This window comes from Euprymna scolopes, chromosome 21 (assembly GCF_053919585.1).
Source record: "Euprymna scolopes isolate OS-2025 chromosome 21, ASM5391958v1, whole genome shotgun sequence".
NCBI classification, from domain to species: domain Eukaryota; kingdom Metazoa; phylum Mollusca; class Cephalopoda; order Sepiida; family Sepiolidae; genus Euprymna; species Euprymna scolopes.
Window position 1 is genome coordinate 87,124,894 of NC_136502.1, and position 22,829 is coordinate 87,147,722.

The following is a 22,829-nucleotide window of genomic DNA, read 5'->3' on the forward strand; positions in this document are numbered from 1 at the left end:
TCTATAAGGCCACCATTCGCCCATGTATGGAGTATTGTTGTCACATCTGGGCTGGTGCGTCTACTACTAGTCTCTCGCTCCTAGACAAGGTTCAAAAAAGAGTTGCCAATCTGATAGGCCCTGAACTGGCATCTAAGCTTCAGCCTCTGTCCCATCGACGAAACGTTGCATCCCTCTGCTTGTTCTACAAGTATTTTAATGGTGAGTGCTTTGACGAACTGCAGACACTTGTGCCCCCACGTCGCAGACACCCTCGACAAACCCGACAGGCAGCTAAATCCCACCCCCACACAGTAGAGATCCCTAGATGCAAAAGATCCTTCTACTCCAGTAGTTTCTTCCCCAGAACCGCTAGACTCTGGAATTCCATTCCAGGATCATGCTTCCCTAACTGTACTGACATGCAGAGGTTCAAGTGCAACGTGAACCGACATCTTGCTGCCCAAATCCCTACATAGTGCCCCCGTAGTTGCTGACCCTGATAGTAGCCCCCTACACCTGAGTGGCAATGTGCCTTGTTTGGGGTGAAAATGTAATAAAAAAAATATATATATATATATATATATATATATATATATATATATATATATATATATATATATATATATATATATATATATCAGAAGCACTTATCAAATGAATAATGAAGTGCAATAGAACTCATGACTAAATGAATACACTCGCCTTATTACCATAAACACATTAAAGAAGACAATGTGTAGTATCTGCCCTGTATTTTGTCATAGAAGAAGATTCTCCTTAACTGAGCTATTTTTTTCTTCTTTCTCAACCCAGAATGCCCTCTTTTGGGGAGCTGGATATGCCCCATATTAAAAAACTGGCGTTGTGTCTAACGTTCCCTCTTGGGGAGGCAGATAAATGGAAACAATATGCATGTGTTTATACCTAGAGAGAAATACATCCTCATCCTCTTCCTCAGATCTTCCTCCTCTACCATTATTTGAAGAGAACAAGACTGCCCGCTACATGCCTCATCAGTTATTAAGATAAAATATTCTCCGACCAGGTTTTTGAAGTTTCAAGAAAGAAAGAAAGAAAGAAAGAAAGAAACACGCGCGTGCGCACACACGCACACGCGCACACACACACACACACACACACACACACACACACAATGGAAGATATTTGAGGGTGCACTAGTTTTACTATTTCGAAAGTATTATCCGACTTTATATTTTCTACATAGATATATACAAGAAAAATAGTTAAAGAAACACACAGGGTGCGGAAGATATTTGAGGACATAAGTTATTTTTACTGCTGTAGAAATAGTATTTGAGATCATAGTTTCTATATGTCACAATTACCGATTGCAATATCTATAATCACACAACAAATGAAGAGGCGCATAAAGTTATTGTAACTATGAAGGTTGATGCTAATTTGCTATTTATAAATGCAACCATTTCTAAGAGTTACTTAATCTTCAAATAGTTAAAGGCTAAAGATGGAAAGTGTCTCTATTATCAAAATGTAAGAGATAGTCTAGAGAGACTGATAATATTATAAAACCAGAATTTATTGGGCAAATACAGCACATCATTGGTGGTAATCCTAGAAGATCCATAAGGGCAATTACAAAAGAACATTGTTTGTCATAAGGCACAGTCTGAAATGTTATCCGCAAGAACATCTGATACAGGTCTTATGTGATGAGTAAAAGTCAGTTTAGAAACTTTCATACAAAACTCATGGAATGCAGAAATGAATGGCAGAACATTTTCATCCTTATCTGACCCTTAACATTTGACCTCTTAGCTCCCAAGATCTCAATATGAATTACTATATATGGAACGTAGTTGAGAAAGAGGTTCATGAGCATCTTCATAATAATAGTCCCTAAAAGTTTCCAGAATGCAGAAACGGATAATGGCAGAATATTTTCATGATCACATGACCCCTAACATTTGACCATATAGCTCACCAGATCCGAATCTTTTGGACAATGATAAATGGGACGTAATTGGTTAATGAGCACTGGCATAACACTAAATAATCCCCCCCAAATTTCCATAAATAAAGTAATATCTTGTATGGACAAGGATCACTTGATTCTAGCATGTATGCAATTCGTGCCTCATGTAAAAGACATTATCAAAGCTGAAGGAGAATTTAATAGATCTAATTACAAAACAATATATTTATTCTTATCCTCAAAAACGTTTATTTTTTTAGTAAAAAGACATTTTTTATCTTGTTATTTTTGAATATACATAAATCTGTTTTTAAATACATTACTCAACCTGTGTGTATGTGTGTATGTATGTGTGTGTATGTGTGTGTATGTATGTGTGTGTATGTGTGTGTGTGTGTGTGTGTGTGTGTGTGTGTGTGTGTGTGTGTGTGTGTGTGTGTGTGTGTGTGTGTGTGGAATAAGGTCTTTCAAGTTTATTTGTACTTCTTGTCGGATAATTAAAAATTCTATATACCTTCTTTACAGGTTTATGTTTTTTTCAAAATTTAATTTAATTTTTAATAACTAAACAGTGTTTCATGGTAAACAACTGATGATCCCTTACATTACCATTAGTACTATAGTGAATTCGAGAGAGCAAGTTGATGCAGTGATTGCAGGTTATTAAATGACTTGCTGACTAAATAGTTTTTGAACGAATGATAAAAAATAAAAATCAAATAGTTTTTGTATAGTTTTAAAGGTTAAAAAACTTCCAAGACTCTCTCTCTCTCTCTCTCTCTCTCTATATATATATATATATATATATATATATATGTCTGTGGTATAAATTCATATAAAAATATGGATGGGATACAGTGATAGAGCTTCTAAAAAGACTTCTGAACCTGTCAGCCAAAGAGAAAAGTTTTACTTGCTAATAATAAAATATATATTCTTTCTGGTATAAATTGATATTTAAAAAATATTACCAGTACCTGACACTTTGGAAAAATGACTTATATGCCACTTCATTTTCACAAACAAGTATTTATACACACATAAGCTTCTATGAAATTATTTGGAATAGGATGTTTGGTGGAATTTGCAGTAGGATGAAGCACATAGCGTAATATATACTGCTTCCCTGGATGGGGGACGGAGATAGAGCTTCTAAAAAGACATCTGAATCTGATCAACCTGCCAGCCAAAGACAAAAGTTTTACTTGCTAATAAATCTTGGTTGAGCTTAACAAAAAAACATAGTAGGTGTTTAATTTAGCATACCATATTTACTAAAAGTGTTTGTTACATTATGCAAACCTTTGTTCATCCAACCTAGATAGCAGTATGAATTTTTCTTCAATATTATTATAGACACTAAGATCAAACATTTGACTCAACACTTTAAGTCATGAAGTTGGGATCAAATCGTTTATATTTTAAGAAGAAAGTATAATTAATTTTATTTTGGATTGTTTTATTCTTGAGTAGTTGGGCGAATATGTCATTCCCAGTCAATTTTTTTTAGAAATAGAGTTCAACCCAAATAGTTGTACTGCTGGAGTTGCCACTGACACACACACACACACACACGCACGCACGCACGCACGCACATACACACACACACGAGAGAGTAGGGGGAGATTTTTTTTAATACTGCCAATTGACTCAAAGAAATAATTACAAAAACACATTATTTCTGTTAGAAATAATTATTTTTTGGTTTGACATCATCCAACAAAATTTGTTTATAATATATATGCACAAACATATGTAGATAGATAGTAAGACAAGTATTTATACACACATAAGCTATATACATATGTATATATACACATACATATATTTAAATATATACATATATCTGTAAACACATGCATACATATACACACACACACATATACATATATAGAGAGAAAGATATATACAGTTTTTGTGTTTTTTTTTCTTTTTTTTTTCTAAAAAAAAAGCTTTCGAAATTTTTGTACAAAATAAAAGATAATGGGGTGGAGTATAGAGGGCTAGAATTGACCCAAATCTGTCATTTGACCATTTTGTCTGTTTTTTTTTTTTGTTTTTTTTGTTTTTGTTTTTAAGAGTCTATTTTTTTTTGTTGGGTTTTTTTTCTTCAGCAAAATCTTTCTTTCTGAACACGGTCCACATTTCCACTTTCACAGCAATAAAAGTTCAAAGCTCAAAAATCATTTCTAGTTCCATTGAGAAATTCTTTGGAAGGTGCGTACAAATAAATCCCACGATAAATATCCTTTGCATGGTTATTGGGCGCAATAGTATGACGGCAACATGTTTGGCTCAAGGTCACTAAGTGTTGAGCATGTAGTGATTGTGAAAGATACCACAAACCAGTAATGGTCTTCCGGTTAAGTTCACTAACCTTCTTTTTATTTCCCCTCATGGAATCCAAGTTTCCGAAAAGTTTCTGTCACAGTAGAATTTTCCATTTTTTTTTCTATAAGAGAAATTTCATTCTTTGGTGCAGTTTATTCCAAATATTATTTATGTCTTATCTGAGCATATTAATTCGTTTTTGATACTAGCCAACTCTGCCTGGACTAGTAATGTCAGATAAAGTCCATATCTTTGCACAACCAGAATATGCAGAACCCTTATGGGTTGCTTCCAATGAAGGCTAGTTACACTTTAAGTGAGTTGCCTTTTCAGCCATTTTATAAAAAAATATATTTCTCTTTGTAATGTAAGCATTTTCATCTTAGTCATTCCTCAAAGAATCTATTACACAAATTTCAATATCGTCTGAAAGTTCTGATAAAGGGTTCTCATTATTCCAAAAGTTATCCATAGAAGAGTATCCTCATTTTTGTTATTTTGGTTTTTGTTATTTTACTCAATGTGTTCTTCATTCTTCTTCAGGGTCACAGATAAGCTTTCAGACTTTTTTTGTTTTTGTTTTTTAGCTGAGTATGACTAGCGGGGATTTTTTTTTGGGGGGGGGGATAAAAGTAAGTTATGGTATTTATTTGGTATGACATTCGATTCAAAATATGGCACACAATATCTTTGACGTAGGATAGGTACAACAAATACCTAATCTCCTTATTATGAGCTTCTGACATCAGGATATACATTGCTTTGCACATTGGGGAGGTACTGCATAATGGATGACTAGCCTCCTCTTCCGTTTGGGATTATTCCATGCTTGTCCAAAGGTGGAAGAAATATTTGTTTTGTGTAGCCACAAATGATAGATACAAAGCAAAGGCTTGTTTTGGTCAAAAGTACCTGTACGTTTCAGAAGAGGTGCTGTCCAAATAATAGATTTCCAGTATCCATTTAACAGATATCAAAATCCCGTTAAATTCCATCTATGCGTTCAGCAATATATATAAAAAAAATGTATGTTAGTTTTCTCAATAAACATGTAAAAGATAAACAATATCTCTTCTCAACTATGGTTGACCTTATTTATTTGAGTGTCCAACTTAGCATGAGAGTTCATCTTGCATCTGCTTATCTCATCCTTTATCAAAGCTCATATAACCAGCATCCTTTACTTTTCCATGCTCTGTCCACTGCAGATCATTTTCTTTTTTTTTGATAGATCTCAATGCCAAACGATTACCAAATTAATTTTCCCCTGAGGAAGACTGAAGAACACATTGATTTAAACATCGGAGTACAAACGACAAAAATGAGGATACAAATCTGAATAACTCTTGGAATAAAATATAATTTTCGTATTGGCATCGTTTTAGATTCCTGGAGGAAGGAAACAGTTTTGAGATCATGAGTCTATCTGTTTATTTATTTATTTATTTTTTTTTAGTAAATTATTATATCACTAATTTGCGATCCATAAGTTTGATTTCTGGTATAACATTTCTGGTATATGAGCAAGAGTTTAACTGAGAACACACAAGAGAAAAAGATGGAGTGGGTAGAATGTTCCTGATAATTTGGAAGATATAATTGTTGACTTCTGAATGATTAAATTCCTTCACATTTCATAAGAAATTTGCAGCATTTTTCTTGACTTCATGGTTAACAGCTGCAAGTGTGAGTGTCCGACTAAAGGAGTTTTCCTGTAAGAACCTTCGGGTTTTATTCATCTTGGATTGACATTGAAAAATATTAATTTCAGTTATCAAGGGAGATGATATTTTGGAAGATGGATCCTGAATAAACCCAAAAGGACAGAGAATGACCAACTTGAATTCACAAGGTGCAGAATTGACTTTTGGTCAGGCTGAATATATTTTTTTCTTCTTATGGTTTTTGGGAAACTGTTGTTCCCAATTCTAATTCAAAATTCTCTTTCGTCACTACTATGGAATTGGTTTCTTTGAGTTTTCAATTGAATATTTTTTTCTATTTTGATTTCTATTCTGGGTCCAAAGTTTCTATTACAAAAAAAAAAACAAAAAACATTTGTAACCAAGGCCGGTACAAGTGAATTTGATCCTCTGGGCAAACCTTTAGATGTGCACCCATTTGGAAGTTTATAACAAGCTAATGTATGTATAATAACAATAATTATATAGTTTTTTACCTAGCACTGCTCCATTTCATCCCCTTTCTAACATCTTGCTCTGATTCTCAATTACATATTTTTTTTCATTTATTTATGTAAATTCTATCAAAGTTTGTCTTGGATTTATGGGATGTCCAGGCGATTACCTAGTGGGTAACACCGGCCCTGTTTGTAACTTGTCATCTTTCATAACTTCAAATTCTTTATTCATATTTTGGGGATGAAAGTTAGGTTTTGAAAAAAGAAAGAAAGAATTGTAGTTTAAATATATTTGTTAATTTTTCTTTTCTTTTTCTTTTTTTTTTTTGCAAAAAAAAGTTCATTTCATTTTGTTTTTTAGAATTGTGTGTAACCACCAGAAAAGATATTTGCAGGAACAGAAACAGAAAAACACCCTTTCCGAAAAGAATTCTTACCAAACAGGAAAATACAGCCGAAACCAAGACAACATGGTCATATATTTATGCTTTTACAAGCATCTGGATTTGCTGTTGTTTAACTATTTACCCCTATTGAGAATCAAGGGCCATAATTGACTCAACATAGATAGTTCAAGAGATAGATCTGAGAGAGAATAGTTAACTCATGTCTTTCAACTTAAGCGATTGTTCATGAGTTGGATACGGCTGTTTATGACCGTTTGATATGGGACTCGACACGTTCGGTAGGTTTGCCCAGCCGGTGCCTAGAATCGGAGGCATGTGGAAACCCCTTGACCACAAATAATTGTTCTCCCAGTTCGATGGCATCTCATGGAGATATGGTGGGGGCATCCAGCTAGACGGCATGGTTGACGTCTGAAGTCTCATATTGGGAGTTTTCGTGTCCCTTTGGTAGTTTGAATGCAAGTTGCTGTTTAGGGTGTGGCTATGAGAACCATTATTGGTACTGTTATTGCTATTGCTGTTGTTACTGTTGCTAATACTGTTGTTAATGCTGTTGTTGTTGTTGCTGTTATGATGTTGGCTATTGGTGTTGTGTTGTTGATGGTGGTGCATTGGTGGTTGCAGGTGGTTCTGATACCCTGGAGAAGATGGGCGGTGGTGGTGATGATGATGGTGATGGTGGTGGTGGTGGTGGTGGTGATGTTGCTGCTGGGACGAGTTATGATGATGATGCTGCTGCTGCTGATGATGATGCTGTTGGCCATCCGCAGCTCCTCCTCCTCCACTCCCATCAGCACCACCACTGCTACTTCCACCGCCGCCGTTACCGCTGCTACCTTGCGAATGCGGGACACAGTCTTCGCCTTTCAACACATAATCCTTCATCGACGGCGAATCCCTGTCCATGTTGCAACAGCTAAAAGGTAGTGGCGGGGGACTATTTGGTGAGAGGATCTTTGACTTGTCTATCCCCTCTTTGGACTCTATTATTAATGATGATGATGATCCCGCTGACGCCGACGATGATGATGCTACCATAGTCGGCTTTGAGAAGAGCTCACAGCCAGTCCGAGTACGTTTGTGATTATTCAAGTTGGCCCTCTGCGAGAAACTCTTGCCGCACACATCACACTGGAAGGGCTTTTCCCCTGTGTGGACGCGGAGATGCGTCTTCAGATTGCCCCGTTGGGCGAACGTCTTGTTGCACACTGAGCAATAATAGGGTTTCTCCCCTGTGTGTATGCGCTCGTGGTTCTGCAGACTAATCTGAAGTGTGAACGCCTTCGAACACATCGAGCATTTGAACAGGTTGCCGTTGTGCACACGCAGGTGGTTGTCCAGGTTTGTCTTTTGGCTGAACGCCTTCGGGCAGAGCTCACATCGATATGGTTTTTCTCCTGTGTGTGTCCTGGTGTGCAGCTTCAAGTTTCCCTGCTGGCTGAAAGCCTTCCCGCACGTCATGCACTTAAAGGGACGTTCCCCAGTGTGGGTCCTCTGGTGGTTCTTCAGGTTGATCTGCAGGCTGAACGCCTTCGGACAGAACGAACATTTAAACGGTTTCTCACCAGTATGTATACGCTCGTGGTTCTGTAGAAAGAATGCGTTTGCGAACGCTTTCTTGCAGAAGCGGCAGTAGAACATGTCCCCCGTGTGCAGCCGCTTGTGGTCCTCGAGGTTGACGCGCTGGCTGAACGCCTTCCCGCACGTCTCGCAGGCGAAGGGACGCTCGCCCGTGTGGTTTCGCATGTGCAGTTTCAGGTTGCCCTGCTGGCTGAATGCACGCCCACATGTCATACAAACATATGGCTTTTCACCCGTATGGGTCCTTCGGTGATTTTTGAGTGCTGTCTGTTGGCTGAACGCTTTTGGACAGAAGCCGCAAAGATATGGCTTTTCCCCAGTATGAATCCTTTCATGATTTCGGAGATTTATTTGTAGAGTGAATGTCTTTGAGCATGTTGAACACGTGAACAGGTTGCCTGTGTGTATTCGCCGGTGGTTGTCGAGGTTCGTGCGCTGGCTGAATGCCTTCGGGCAGACTTCGCATTGGTATGGTTTTTCCCCTGTGTGAGTCCTCATATGGATCTTCAGGTTCCCCTGCTGGCTAAACGCCTTCCCGCATTCCACGCAGGCAAAGGGCCTCTCGCCCGAATGGGTCCGCTGGTGGTTCTTCAGGTTGACCTGCAACGTGAAACCCTTGTTGCAGACTTCGCACGAGTAGGGCTTATTCGGGCCCTCGCCTTCTCCCCCCGCTGTATGCGTTAGCTCGTGGTTCTTTAAGTGGATCTGTTGGCTGAAGGCCTTTTTACAAAACGTGCAGAAAAAACACTTTGCTGAAATCGGAGCTGTCGGAACGAGCAGTGGAGAGACAGCAGAACTGTTACCACTGCTGCTGCCTGTTTTCCCACCTCCGCTGCTGTTTCCCAAATTGGTATGACTTGGTGAAGAATGTATGCCTGCAGCAGAACCTGGAGAGGCAGCAGCGGGGTTCGGTAAAGGGGAAGAGCTAAGGGAAGAAGGATGATGACTGGCAGGTGGTCCGTGGTGAGAGTTCATTATGTTGTTGTTGGTGTTGCTGCTGCTGTTATTGTTAGGGGTGAGTCTTTGTTGATGCTGGGGTGGTGGTGGTGGTAGTGGTGGTGGTGTGGGGAGTGGGGGAAGGATGTATCCCTTGTGACAGAGATCGCATTTGCAGGATTTGGTTCCCGTGTGACCCACAGCCGGACCCTCGCTGCTGCCTTTACTATTTTCATGAAACTTGAAATGGTGGTCCGTCGGATAGAACATGCCCGCTGGGTTGTGAAGGTCAAAGTTAAACTGACCCCCCATCGGGTACATTGATTTCATTGGATACATGGTATGAAGTTGTTGGCTAATTATACTTGTGGACCAAAGTGGTTAATTTTGTATGTTCACGACAATGAGTAATACCTGCGTACATATTTCCTTGTTGTCTTTATGAGTGGAAACAAATTGTTATACCCTGATTTTGAAAAAAAAAAAAAAAAAAATTGTGTCTAAAACTTCACTGAATTTATGAGATATAATGTGGCTTAAAGTCTTTCCGTGTAAATATTAACCCTCCAAATATATTTATATACATTTATATTATATATTATATATTTAGGTAATGTTTGTATATTGATTTCAGTTGATAATATCTAAGAAATATATGTTAAAATTTAGTGTTCCTCTATATGATATATATCTATTGATTTATTTCATATGTTATATACTTACATTATGCATTATTAAATCTATCTTTTTAATCGATTGAAAAATTTTTTTAAAAATTCTTGTTTAGAACACAAAACAATAGATGCCCAAAAGGAATGATGAATGAGATTTTTTTTACTTAACTTTTATTTAATAAGCTATTTCGGTCATTACTTTACTTCATATATAAAGTATATAAGTATATATTCGTTTGGGTTGATAGCACCTAAAAATATCTGTTGAAATTTAATGTTTATACATATATTAATTATTTTATTAACCTCCTTGAAAGAAGGTTAGACACAAGGTCAAGCATGAGTTTTATGAAAGTATTTCTGTGGAATGAATTGAATTGAATTCGAATTTTGCACCCCCAGGTTTACAGTTCGTGCCGTTAACAACTTAGCCACTGTCACATATATAGTTAAATGTACTAGGTAATATACCCAACGTTACATGGTAATGATAACTTCGAAATTGATAGGTAATTTTTTATCACATATCTTAGTTTAGTTTTTTTTCTTTTTTTTTTTTCTTTCAGGAATTTATTATGAAGTTATTTTATGACATAACTTCCAGTATTTCCTTTCATATAGTGAACTGATCAAGAAACGTTTGAGAGAGAGACGGACAATTACAAAGATATAGATAGATAGATAGATAGATAGATAGATAGCAAAAGACTAGAGATAGATAGATAGATAGATAGATAGATAGATAGATAGATAGATAGATATTAAGAGACTAGAATAGGTAATTTTTTATCACATATCATAGCTTAGTTTTTTTCTCTTCTTTTTTTCAGGAATCTATTACAAAGTTATTTTATGATAGATACTAAGAGACTAGGATAGAACGATAGATAGATAGATAGATAGATAGATAGATAGATAGATAGTAAAAGACTAGATTAGATAGATAGACAGATATATAGATATATAGTAAAATACTAGATTAGATAGATAGATAGATAGATAGATAGTAAAAGATTAGGATATATAAATTGATAGATAGATAGATAGTAAGAGATGAGGATAGATAGATAGATAGATAGATAGATAGATAGATAGATGTGTTTGTATATCTTTTAAACGTTGTCTTTGCTTAATTAATGTTTGGTGAAGTTTATTATAACAAAACTAATTAACATAAAACAAACGATGCCATTAAATTCCTTATAAGGAAATGATTCTTATGAATTTATTTTTAAATTATTAACTTGAAGTGTTCATTTTCGTACAACAGGCAAATAAACGTACTGTTTTTATATATTTATTTATATTTATCTGAGAGATAAGTATTATACATACATATGTTTTATTTGTATTAAATTAGGAGTTAACATAATTATACTCTCACATTTATGTACTTTTCTAAATATGTATTGACTGTATATATATATATATATATATATATTTATATATATTTATTTACATACAATATGCATATACTTTGTATATATATATTTGATATGTAAATATTTAAATATAATGTCTATTAACAAATCTGAAATTTATGTTATATTTTTTGTTTCATTTTATTAAAAAAACAATTTCAATGTGTTTTAAATTCTTCAATTACTCATACATATATATATATACATATATATATATATATAAATAAATTGTCTAAAAACAATTAATGTTGTAGATAACGTAGTAAGTGTTCTAAATACTAATAATTTATTCAAATGAATAACGCATTAAGTGTTAAAAACACTATTAATGTATCAAATTTCATAGTGTCCTAAGTATTTTAAACACTAAAAAATGTATTCAACTAATGTTTTAAATGTTAATTGAATTTATTATGTATTAAGTGTTCTAAACACTAATAATGAGAAAATTTTCGAGAATGAGAAACGTTTTTCGTATTTTAAACACTACTAATGTATTAATGTAATGACTTAAGTGTTCAAAATGCTATGAATTTATAAAATTAAGAACGTTTTTCGTATTTTAAACATTAATAATGTATTAACGTAATGACTTAAGTGTTTAAAATGCTATGAATTTATAAAATTAATAACGTTTTTCGTATTTTAAACACCAATAATGTATTAACGTAATGACTTAAGTGTTCAAAATGCTATGAATTTATAAAATTAAGAACGTTTTTAGTATTTTAAACACTAATAATGTATTAATGTAATGACTTAAGTGTTCAAAACACTATGAATGTATAAAATTAATAACGTTTTTCATATTTTAAACACTAATAATATATGAAAGTAATAGCTTAAGTGTTTAAAACACTATAAATGTATAAAATTAATAACGTTGTTAGTATTTTACTCACTAATATTGTATTAAAGTAATATTTTAAATGTTCAAAACACTATGAAAGTATTAACTTTGATAAATGTTTTAAGTACTCTTAACAATAGTTTTCTGTTAGAATAATGTGTAAATAATTAAACCACTGTTAATGTATTAAATTTTATAATATACTCCGTATTCTAACCACTAATAAAATATTCAAATAATGTTTTAACACTGTTAATGTATTAAATTGTATAAAATATTCTATATACTTTTTAAATTTATTTATTATCAGAAGTGAAAATATAAAATGAACAAGCTTTTAAAGATATTATAAATGACTTTTTATACTTTTTTTTAAATATTTAAATGTGTGCGCTATAAAAACTATGCAGTTCTGATTTCAGAATGAGGCTGATCCAAGAGAAGAAGTTTTATTTAAAAAGTTGTTCAAGCAAATTTAGCCGAAAATAACTTAGTAAAAGTAGAACATTGAATGTCGGTCAAAGGTTATAAGAGGTATAAAATGAGATAAATTTTATTATTATTATTATTATTATTATTATTATTATTATTATTATTATTATTATTATTATTATTAATTACTTTAAATAATATTTGATTAAAAAATATATATTTAACTGAATAAAATCTTTAAATAATGGAACTCCTCTCTCATAAGCCAATCAACTTATAGATCATGAATATATGTAATCATGAATACATGAAATAAATGTAAATTTATAAATTGAATAAAGTTTATTTTTTATCATTAATCTCAAATACAAAATAAAATAAAAAGTTAATTTAATTTGCGGGATTAATATTTTATATTTAATATTATATTAACACTTAAAAATATGCTAGACAATTCTAGACTTCTTGCCGTTTAGTTTAGTTTTTAGAATTTCTTTTCGTTATTCATCTTCTTGTACATAATAATGTGTTTTGAAGCCTATTTAAGAAAAGCGATTTTTCTCTTATCTATTATATAAAGTTAAATCGGTCTGATTTTAAAAGTTGGACCTATATAGCACGTAAGAAGAGGAAGCACAAACAAGTTTGCAGATCTCGGGTTGTGAATTTTGATGAAATAATTTAAAGAAATGGAATCATTATTTAATTAATCATAAGCAGTAAAAACTGAATAAAATCTAAGCCATATCTAGCAATAATAATAAAAAAGTATAATATATTATGTTTTTTTGCTGCAGTTTTGTAGGCACTCTGTATAGGTAATACATTTAAATAAATGGTTTATTTAATCCACAGAGCTGGGAGTAAACAAAGAAAATCACAAAGAGAAAAGTGAGATTCAAACAAGATTCGAGCCGGTGCCTCAAGAAAGCGAGACCACCTTTTGCTGGTGGTGTTTTAACCACTAGGCTAACGAGCTCAACGATCAGTGAAGGCTGAATTTGTACAAATAGATCATCGCTCAGGTTTTGCGAAAATCTGTCTGAAATAAATTCCAGCGTTTATTATAATATAAGATAGAAATTATTAGGTTAATTTTTAGATATTTCTGTGATTGTGCATCTATGAGCGGCTAAAAAAATTGTAAGTCTTGAAGTTTTTAAATAACAAAGAAAAAAATCAGTGCAATCATTCAGAACAACGTTGATAGGAAAACAAAATGGCCGACGTTTTGTTGTTTTGGTTAATCAAATTATAATTAACTGAGTAAGTCATTCATCTTTCTCTTAGCTATCTATGTATTTATTTTTTTACTCAACTATATAGATCCAACTACTCTCTAATATTTCTTAATGTCTCTTAGAGAAAGAATGAGTCATCTAATTTAGATGTGTGTCTGCGTACACCACAAACATATTTAAATTAATTACAAAAATAATATAACTCTTTATTTGACTTGTCACGACTCAAATTCCAAAGAAGATGAACAGCCGGCGCCAGCAGAAAAATCAATAGTAAATGACTGTTGTGATAATGCAAAATGATTTGCAATGCACAAGGCAGAGATTGTTGGACATCTAGGGAGACTTGTTGTCACTTAAACTCCAGAAAACACCACTGATTATTTTCAGTGAACAATCAGTGCTAATAACTGGTGTGGAAATTTCTAGTGAGTAAGATAAAAATTATTAGGTTAATTTTCAGATATTTTTGTGATTGGGCATCTATGACCAATTAAAAAATTAAAAATCTTAAAGTTTTAAATAACAAAGAAAAACTCATAGCAGTCATTCAGAACAATGTTGATAAGAAATTTAAAAAAAAAAATGGCCGACGTTTTGTTGTCTTAGTTCATCAAACAGGAGACTTGTTTTCATGAATTCAATAGTTTGCTTTGTAAATGTCAATGTTTACCCTCACTTCGGTATCCAATTTTTCTTTTTTGTTTTGTGTAGATTTTCACCGTCTTCTTATTCTTTGATCACCATTTCAGGTTTCTATCAGTGGCAAAGTGATTCAAGTCGAAAACTATTTCATGAATTTTGACCTGATCATTCAGTTATAAACAACTTGTTTTCCAACTTTGATCCTGTCCTTATACGAGAAAAAGTTTTCCTGCAATAAGGAAAACATGAAAAATTTTAAAGAGTCACAAATTTTACAAATTGAGAATCACACTGCAAAAGAACAAAAATAATACTGTGGAGTAAAATAAAATCAAAGTTGATCTCTAATTCAACTCGGGCCTTTCCTTGTTGCATACACATCACAGATGATGATAGGCAATTAGGATGATGAAGCCAAAACTATAAAGAATCTTCTAATCAGGCTCCTTTTCTTGTAATTCTTCTGTTTCTGTGATGGTTGTGCAATTTTTGCTTTCATTCTTATCAATGCATTTAGTAGGTTCAGTGGAAGACATTCAGGTTCAAATCCAGCAGTGGTGATCTGTAAATAAAAAAAAAAAGTGATGCATTATTGCTATGATGGGAACGGTGTAAAAAAACAAAAAAACCTTGTACAAAAATCATGCCGATCTTATATAGCCGTGGGTATAAATGATGCATCTGTTTATGTAATTGTGTGTATCGTCTATATAACGACTATATATGTATATATACATGTCTATATAATGCATGTGTATATATATATATATATATATATATATATATATATATACATACATACATTTACAGCTGTCCTGTTTTTAAATCTCCAAAACAGCTACATGGTAGGCAGCTGAGGATCCCCGATTTCTAATTGAAAATTTGGGTTTGTATTAAATAATAAACTAGACAAAATACTATTAAAAAACAACCGAATATATGCCAACTTATGTCACGGTAACATATATTGAGCGAATTTCTAACAGTATTTTGTCTAGTTTATTATTTATAATACCTTTTCCCAAACTTACCCTCTCCGAGAGAGAGTCGGGCGCCATTTTGAATTTTCCAATACATCGGTAAACACTGCATGTTTTTCGAGCTGAATAAACATGTTACACTGAATAAAAACACAAAAAATATATCCAGTTAGGTAGAAAAGTAACTCATCTTGCCTTTGATAACATTTATTTGTTATATATTTGTTTTTTTGACAACTTTTTCGAATCTATGTGTACAGTAATACAAACCCGAAAATTTTAGTTAGGGTTTTTTTTTTTTTTCAATCTTATATCGTTGAATTCTTTTTTATAATTGTAGACTTTTGAGAAGTCGGCTTATGCAAGTCATAAGTCTATTTCTATTTAACAATTTTAGTTAAGGCTTTTTCTTTTTAATCCTTATATAGCTTAATTTTCTTTCATGATTATAAATTTTTTAGAAGTCAGATCATGTAGATGCTAAGTCTGCAATAAGTTAAATTTATTTTTTTTTTTTTTTTTTTTACCGGGAATTTAAACTGCCTCCTTTTTTTATTTTTACATTTTTTTTTATACAAAGCTTCTTTAGACTATATATATATATAGTCTAAAGAAACTTTGAATAAAAAAAGTGCAAAAATAAAAATAAAGAATGCAGTTAAAAAAAAAAAATACTTTAACCTATCGCAGACTTAGCATCTACATAATCCGACTTCTAAAAAGTATATAATGACAAAAGAGAATTCATTTATATAAGGATGAAAAAAAAGAAAAGAAAAAGAAAACAAGGCATTAACTAAAATTGTTAAATGGAAATAGACTTAGCACTTACATAAGCCGGTTTCGCAAAAGTCTTCAATTTTAAAACAGAATTTAACTACATAAGGGTGAAAAGAGAAAACCTTAACTAAAATTTTGAAAATAGAAAACGGGGATCATCAGCTGCTTACTATGTAGCTGCTTTGGATATATATATATATATATATATATATATATATATATATATATATATCAAAATTTTAGTTAAGGTTTTCTCTTTTCATCCTTATGTAGTTAAATTCTGTTTTAAAATTGAAGACTTTTGCGAAACCTAGTATATATATATATATACTAGTGTTGGGATGAGTAATCAGAATCAGGAATTAGAAAAATTAGAACTTTTGGGGGTGTCAGAATCGATATTAGAATCGGAAAAATTTGTGCCGATTTTCCAATGCCAAAAACGATTCTTTTAATTTTCTTTTTAACTTGATTTTGTTTAAAGCAAAATTTTCCAACCATAGTAGTAACGATGAAATAATAAATATTTATTGATTTTAAACAACCAGTAAAACTAAAAGCTATAGATCGCTCGCCACAAGTGTATTTATACACTTGAAAATATATCTGCGCATTTAACGTGTGTTTTTATGATAATCAGAGAAAAATAAGAACTATATAGTTAAATATTTAGAGATTTATAAAAAAACATTTGGAATCGGTAATTGTATTGGAATGAATTTAGTTAGGGAGTGGTAATTGAATCGGAATCAGAAAAAATATTGGCATCATCCCATCACTAATATATATATTTATAACAGTGTATCTGTGATCGTCTAGTGTGAACTCATGTATGTATAATGCACGGATGTCAGTGTATACACATAAAATGCAGTTCATTTAATGCGGGACAGTTCTTTTAACAAAACGTATACATATATTCTTGGTTCAAGGTACTGAGATAAGACACATACCTTGTTTCCTTTTCTTTCCCCTTTGAGTTGCTGGAATTCTTCTCTCCAAAAGGAAAACATTAAGACTCAAATTGTATTTTTTTTTATATATAGGACACTATTCAAGTCTCCATGAAGAAGTTTTTCCCATGAAGACCAATTTAGGTCATTTTTTAAAGTAAGGTTATATGGCTTATCATACCATTTTTCCGGATCAAAATTTAATGGGGAATTAAAAAAAAAAAACTGCCAAAAATACAAAATCTGACCTAGTTTTATAGATATTCTAACATTTTCAAAGTGTGTCAGATGGCTAAATTGAAAATTAGTATTTTGACCGTTTTCCCAAACATAATAAAACCATAGTCATTGTACTGGAACCTAAAATTGAAATTGAAAATAAGATACGTTTTTAAAGAGGCTAATTTATTACTAATTATTAAATTCAGAAATAATATGTAAGATCATACAGATGGCAAACAAAATAAGTCACTTTGCAAAGAAAAACCGTTAATCAAGCAGTGTATGACAATTTCATCCCTAAGGCAATGTTATACTGTTGCATGATATGCTGCGATTTTGAAGCCAGTGCAGCATCACTTAAATTTTCACCGAGTTCCTGGATATGATGAACAGGTTTCTGATTGTAGTTGTCCTTGCCAACCCATTTCGCAATCAGTTTATCTCTCTACCCAAAGAAGCATTGTTGTAAGTGCCACTTAATTGATCCCATTGAACTGCATACGATATTTGAATGTGAACTACCATCAAAATGGCTTTTTGATAATGTTGTACCACAACAGCATGAAGTAAAGGGAACAACAATTCAACTCTTGTGTTCAATTTAGTAAAACTGTAGATTGTTGTAAATAGTGGCAAAACAAGATACCAGACACAGAGGTTTTAGCCCAGTCAAACCTTCCGTCATTAAACACCATGTTGTAGCAGTGCCAGGTTTGTTGGGCAGGTCATATATGCCGCATGCCTGATTCAAGGCTCCCAAAACAGTTCCTTTAAACAATCTAACGTCATTATCATAACAAATGTAGAATATGTCTAAGTAGTATATACTGTGTGAATTTTCCAGAGCTTCAATTCTGTGATTGTATACTTTGGGTAAATTGTTTTGGGATATAATTCATGGGTATTCCAGCATTTTCCTAGCATACACACCATGAAAAGTGCACTTTGAAAATTTGACCTTGATGATAAATCAATGTGCAGTCTGAATTTCAATACTAACAAAAAAAACAAAAAAACTGGCTCATACATATTCTCATAAATACCGGTAAGAAATTTTTTCTATGAGTTGGATTTTTTATTTAGACTTATTTAGAGCCTGTGATTTAATTTATCAAAAAAAAAATTATTTTCAGCTTCAAAAGCCAATGTTTTCTACAAAATTAGTCGTAACTTTTCTTGTTTGGATCAGATTTTAATAAAACTGGATTTTCTGCTCAGTGGATTGTATGTTGTATTGAAATTGCTAATATTTCACACTTCATGTATGCATTACAGACTCTGTGGGCCTTTAAAGCTAAAAAAATGTCAAATTTGGAAAAAAATTGAACAAAAATTATCACAGACGAAAATGCGCATTCTTGCATGGCAAATCCCCAATAAGCATTTTTGGTCTAGTTTTTTTTTTTTTTTTGCTGAATTCAATCTACATATGGTACTTTCTTGCTTGAATGCCTTATTGTGTCTTGGCTAAGTGAAATTTGAAATATGACTTTTTTTCTGACGGCCTTAAAAATTTTTTGTCACAAATTTAGGCCCATTTTTTTGTTAATTTTTCACACAAATGGTGCTCTAGCTCCAAAAATATAAGTTAGAAGTAGGTAAACCCTATATGATTTTGAAAGCTAAACTTATTGCCTAGGTCTGTGCTTGTGAAGGGTACCAGAAAATAATTTTGGCTTCACGTGAGAAAAACTTGTTCATGGAGACTTGAATAGTCTCATAAATGTTTATTGGCCTGGATCCTTTTCCGAGAATGTAATGCTTCTTACTGTCTACATTTTGCTATCTTGCCTCCATTAACTTCTCAGTGCATCAAGAAACCAAACTGGGAGCTTAAAACTCCATCTGGCTAAATCAGTCTATAACTCTCCTTTGTTAGTTGACTCTCTAATGTCACATAACCAAATCAGTTTTTATTCCATTGGTCATTATTTTGATAATTAGATTCTATTTGTTTGTGTTTCTAAACTTCCAAAGAAATTATATAAATATTTAACATAATATTTTATTATTCTAATATACCTAATCCATTTCAATAACATTTTTCTTCTTTCTTTTTTTTTTGTTATTGAAACATTCTCTCTGAATATTTTGTATTTTATAACACTAATAATCGCCTATTTTCACTTCATTTAGGTAATCCAGCATTTTCCGGGATACCAATATACAACACCAAGACACTTTGATGATTGTCTAATCAATAGAAGGTGTGATCTTGAATGGAATTCACACTTATCAGAACTAACCTCCCTTCTCTAGATTTTTATGTGTGAAGTCATCTCAAAGATAATGCTTATCAAAATCACCACCATCACCAGACTATGTCTAAACTGAAGTGTTTCATCACAGACCAAATCCGGGCAACGACAAGAGAAATATATGCCAGAGTTATTGACAATTTTGCACATTTTGTCCAATGAACTACTGAATGGTCCAAAGACCATTCAGTGATCAGCATAGACCAAACTGTAGACCAAACTTCAAGAAACTGAACCATTTCTATATAACCAGCCTCTGTAGATTGTTGAAAATCAAGTGGCAAGACAAGATACCAGTACACAGAGGTTTTAGCCCAGTCAAACCTTGTCAGTACACACCATGTTACAGTAGTGCCAGGTTTGTTTGTTTGTTACAGTAGTGCCAGGTTTGTTTGTTTGTTACAGTAGTGCCAGGGTTATGACTCCACACATAAAAATCTGGAGAAGGGAGGTTAGTTCCGATGAATATGAATTCCATTCAGGATCACACCTTCTACTGATTATATGGTCATATATGCCGCATGCCTGATTCAAGGCTACCAAAACAGTTTCTTTATGGTGAACTGTCCAAAGGAAAAAGACCCACAGGAGGATAGCAGAAACGGTCCAAGAACAATCTGAAGGTCTCCCTAAAACAGTTTGGTTTGTATTCTAACTCATGGGAAAAACTAACCCAAGACAGATGTTCCCGGTGTGCCACAACTCATAAAGGAGCTACTATTACTGAATTCGCTCGCAATGAAGAACGCAAAAGAAAACATGACATTAGAAAAGACAGAGAAGTGAACACATCTGATACAGAATTATCCCACAGGTGTCCAACATGCGAGAGATACTTCAGAGCTGAAATCGGTCTAACAAGCCATCTTTGAACTCACAGAACAATTGCATGATCACAGTCATCTTTGCAAATGATGGACGAACATCATCATCATCGTCATCGTCATCATCATTGAATGATTATAAAACAAAGACTGTTAGACATTCATAATTAAAATTTCATGTACAAGTCAGGCATAGATTGAAGTTTATATCAACTATGGTTAGATTGTAGAACAGATTGTGAATTAATGATTCCATGGGTGGCATTTATTTTTGGGGGAGGGAAGGATCATCCTGTATTGAAACAACCTTGAACCCTTTAATGAATGTCAAGAGATCAGACCACAAATTACTTTAATGTAATGAAAGGATATACTGCAATGCTAAGGTGTATGTGAAAATAGAACTAACACAGTTAAAGTCATAACCTTAGAAAAGTTTTATATTTTGTGGATTTAAATATAGCATGAAACCAAACTGTGTTTCATCTATGCTTGTTTGACTTCTTTTTTTTTTTTTTTTTTTACACAGTGATCACCACTTATCAAGGCCCGGAAGCCACTCAGGGATAAGGGTTATTGCAAGTACATTACGTTAGTGTGGAGATTTGATGAAGTGTTTACTTAAGGGGGCGGTTCATTAGGAATTTGTTAACATTGGACTTGAAGACATCCAAGTTGTAGTCCGGTGGGAAGCAGTCAGACAGAACAGAGTTCCACAGGCGTGCAGTTCTAAGAAAGAAGTTTTGTTCATGGAATCCGCGTTTTGATTTAGGCACAGATATAGAGTGGGGGAAATTTTTCACAGTGGATTCAGCTAGACGGGTGTTTTTTGTGAAAGATTGCTGTTCAATTATTCTCTCAATCACTAAAATGTCCCCTCCTTATCATTGAATCATGATAAAATAAAGACTGCTGAACATTAAGGATTAAAACTTGGTTCAGACATAAACTGAAGTTTATTTGTATCAAATTAGATAAGTACAGTTTACTTTTTGGCATGTCGCAATGACCAAGGGTTTATTGGATACCTGAATAAGAAATACAAGAGCGTGTTTTTCATACATAGTGAAGATACATATAGCAAGAAACATTACAAGTATTACAACAAAATGAATAATAGTCCTTTACGTCCCTCCCCCCTAAATCTTTGGTACTGCAAATGGTGAAGACTGGATGGAGAAAAATAAATGCATGAAAATCACTGGTGCAAATTTACAGTCATTGTCCAGTGTGTGAGAGATTATCATGGCTGTCACACATGTGAATGTACTTCACAAATAACTGAAGTTACAGTCTTTGATAAACTAATCACTTTTCAATATGGAAACATAGTGCAACAGACAATCTATCTTTAAAAGTCACATGATCGGGTCACGCCATCGAGGACAAAGGAGTTGAAGTTCTTTGTGATCAGCCTTTTTATGGGGAAGTAACCTGGCCAAAGACCGAGGGAGTTTCTTGGGGGTTTCCTTCTCCGATGTAATGCCCTCTTCCGTGAGGATATCTGGTGATATCACTGGAGAGCCAGAGAGAAGATGACCCTTATTATGTGGCTGAGTGGGTGTTGGGGTTGTCACGTGCTGTGGCGACGAGCAAGCCTAAATTGGGTTGCCTTGCGGAGCTGGTGTAGGTTTATGTTGGGATGCAGGACCAGCTGGGTTGAGGTAGGGCAGTGAGAGAGGGCCAGGAGACGAGATGATTGGGCCCTTCTCCTCTACTGGCATGTATCAAAGGAACAGCCTGTTTCTAAGTATTAAACTGTCAACTCGTATGACGTATTGATGGAATTGACAAACTTTTATCACAACCCCAGTTTTGTCCCATTTGTTTGGGTAGGGCGCCACTTGATTTTGGATTCAGACGGTGTCCTTAACTTTGAGGAGGAACTTATTCATTCACTTCTAATTCTTGTAATCACACTAGCATTAGCTTCTACCTATGCTGTAATGGTATCACTAATGTAACAAAACTTGATAACCTCAATAACTTTGCTATCCAAATATACCTCTGCCGAAACAACAACTATGAAGATGGAGGATAACAGTCCGCAAAAAATGAATACACAAATTACAAAACCTTGTCTCAAAGAATCCCACCCCCCCACCCCAAAAATTATATAATGCTTTTTAGTACAGACCCGATAATGGAAAACCAGATGAGAACACAAAATTGAATTTATAACACCATAAAAAACCCAACCTTGATCGCCCTTCAGGGC

At 33.5% G+C, this 22,829-nt stretch overlaps 1 protein-coding gene and 1 long non-coding RNA gene across 2 annotated transcripts in view; both read right to left on the minus strand.

The window, feature by feature from the left end:
• Positions 1–2,313: 2,313 nt before the first annotated feature.
• Positions 2,314–11,063, minus strand: LOC145242549 (uncharacterized). The gene has a single exon (XM_080105634.1). The coding sequence runs from the start codon at positions 9,668–9,670 to the stop codon at positions 7,007–7,009; it is 2,664 nt and encodes an 887-aa protein (XP_079961760.1). The 5' UTR covers positions 9,671–11,063; the 3' UTR covers positions 2,314–7,006.
• Positions 11,064–14,640: 3,577 nt separating this feature from the next.
• The window catches only part of LOC145242551 (uncharacterized), a 34,376-nt gene continuing 26,187 nt past the window's right edge, over positions 14,641–22,829 (minus strand). Inside the window, exon 2 of the long non-coding RNA XR_013862764.1 lies at positions 14,641–15,156. This is a non-coding gene — a long non-coding RNA (uncharacterized LOC145242551). The remainder of the gene's footprint in view (positions 15,157–22,829) is intronic.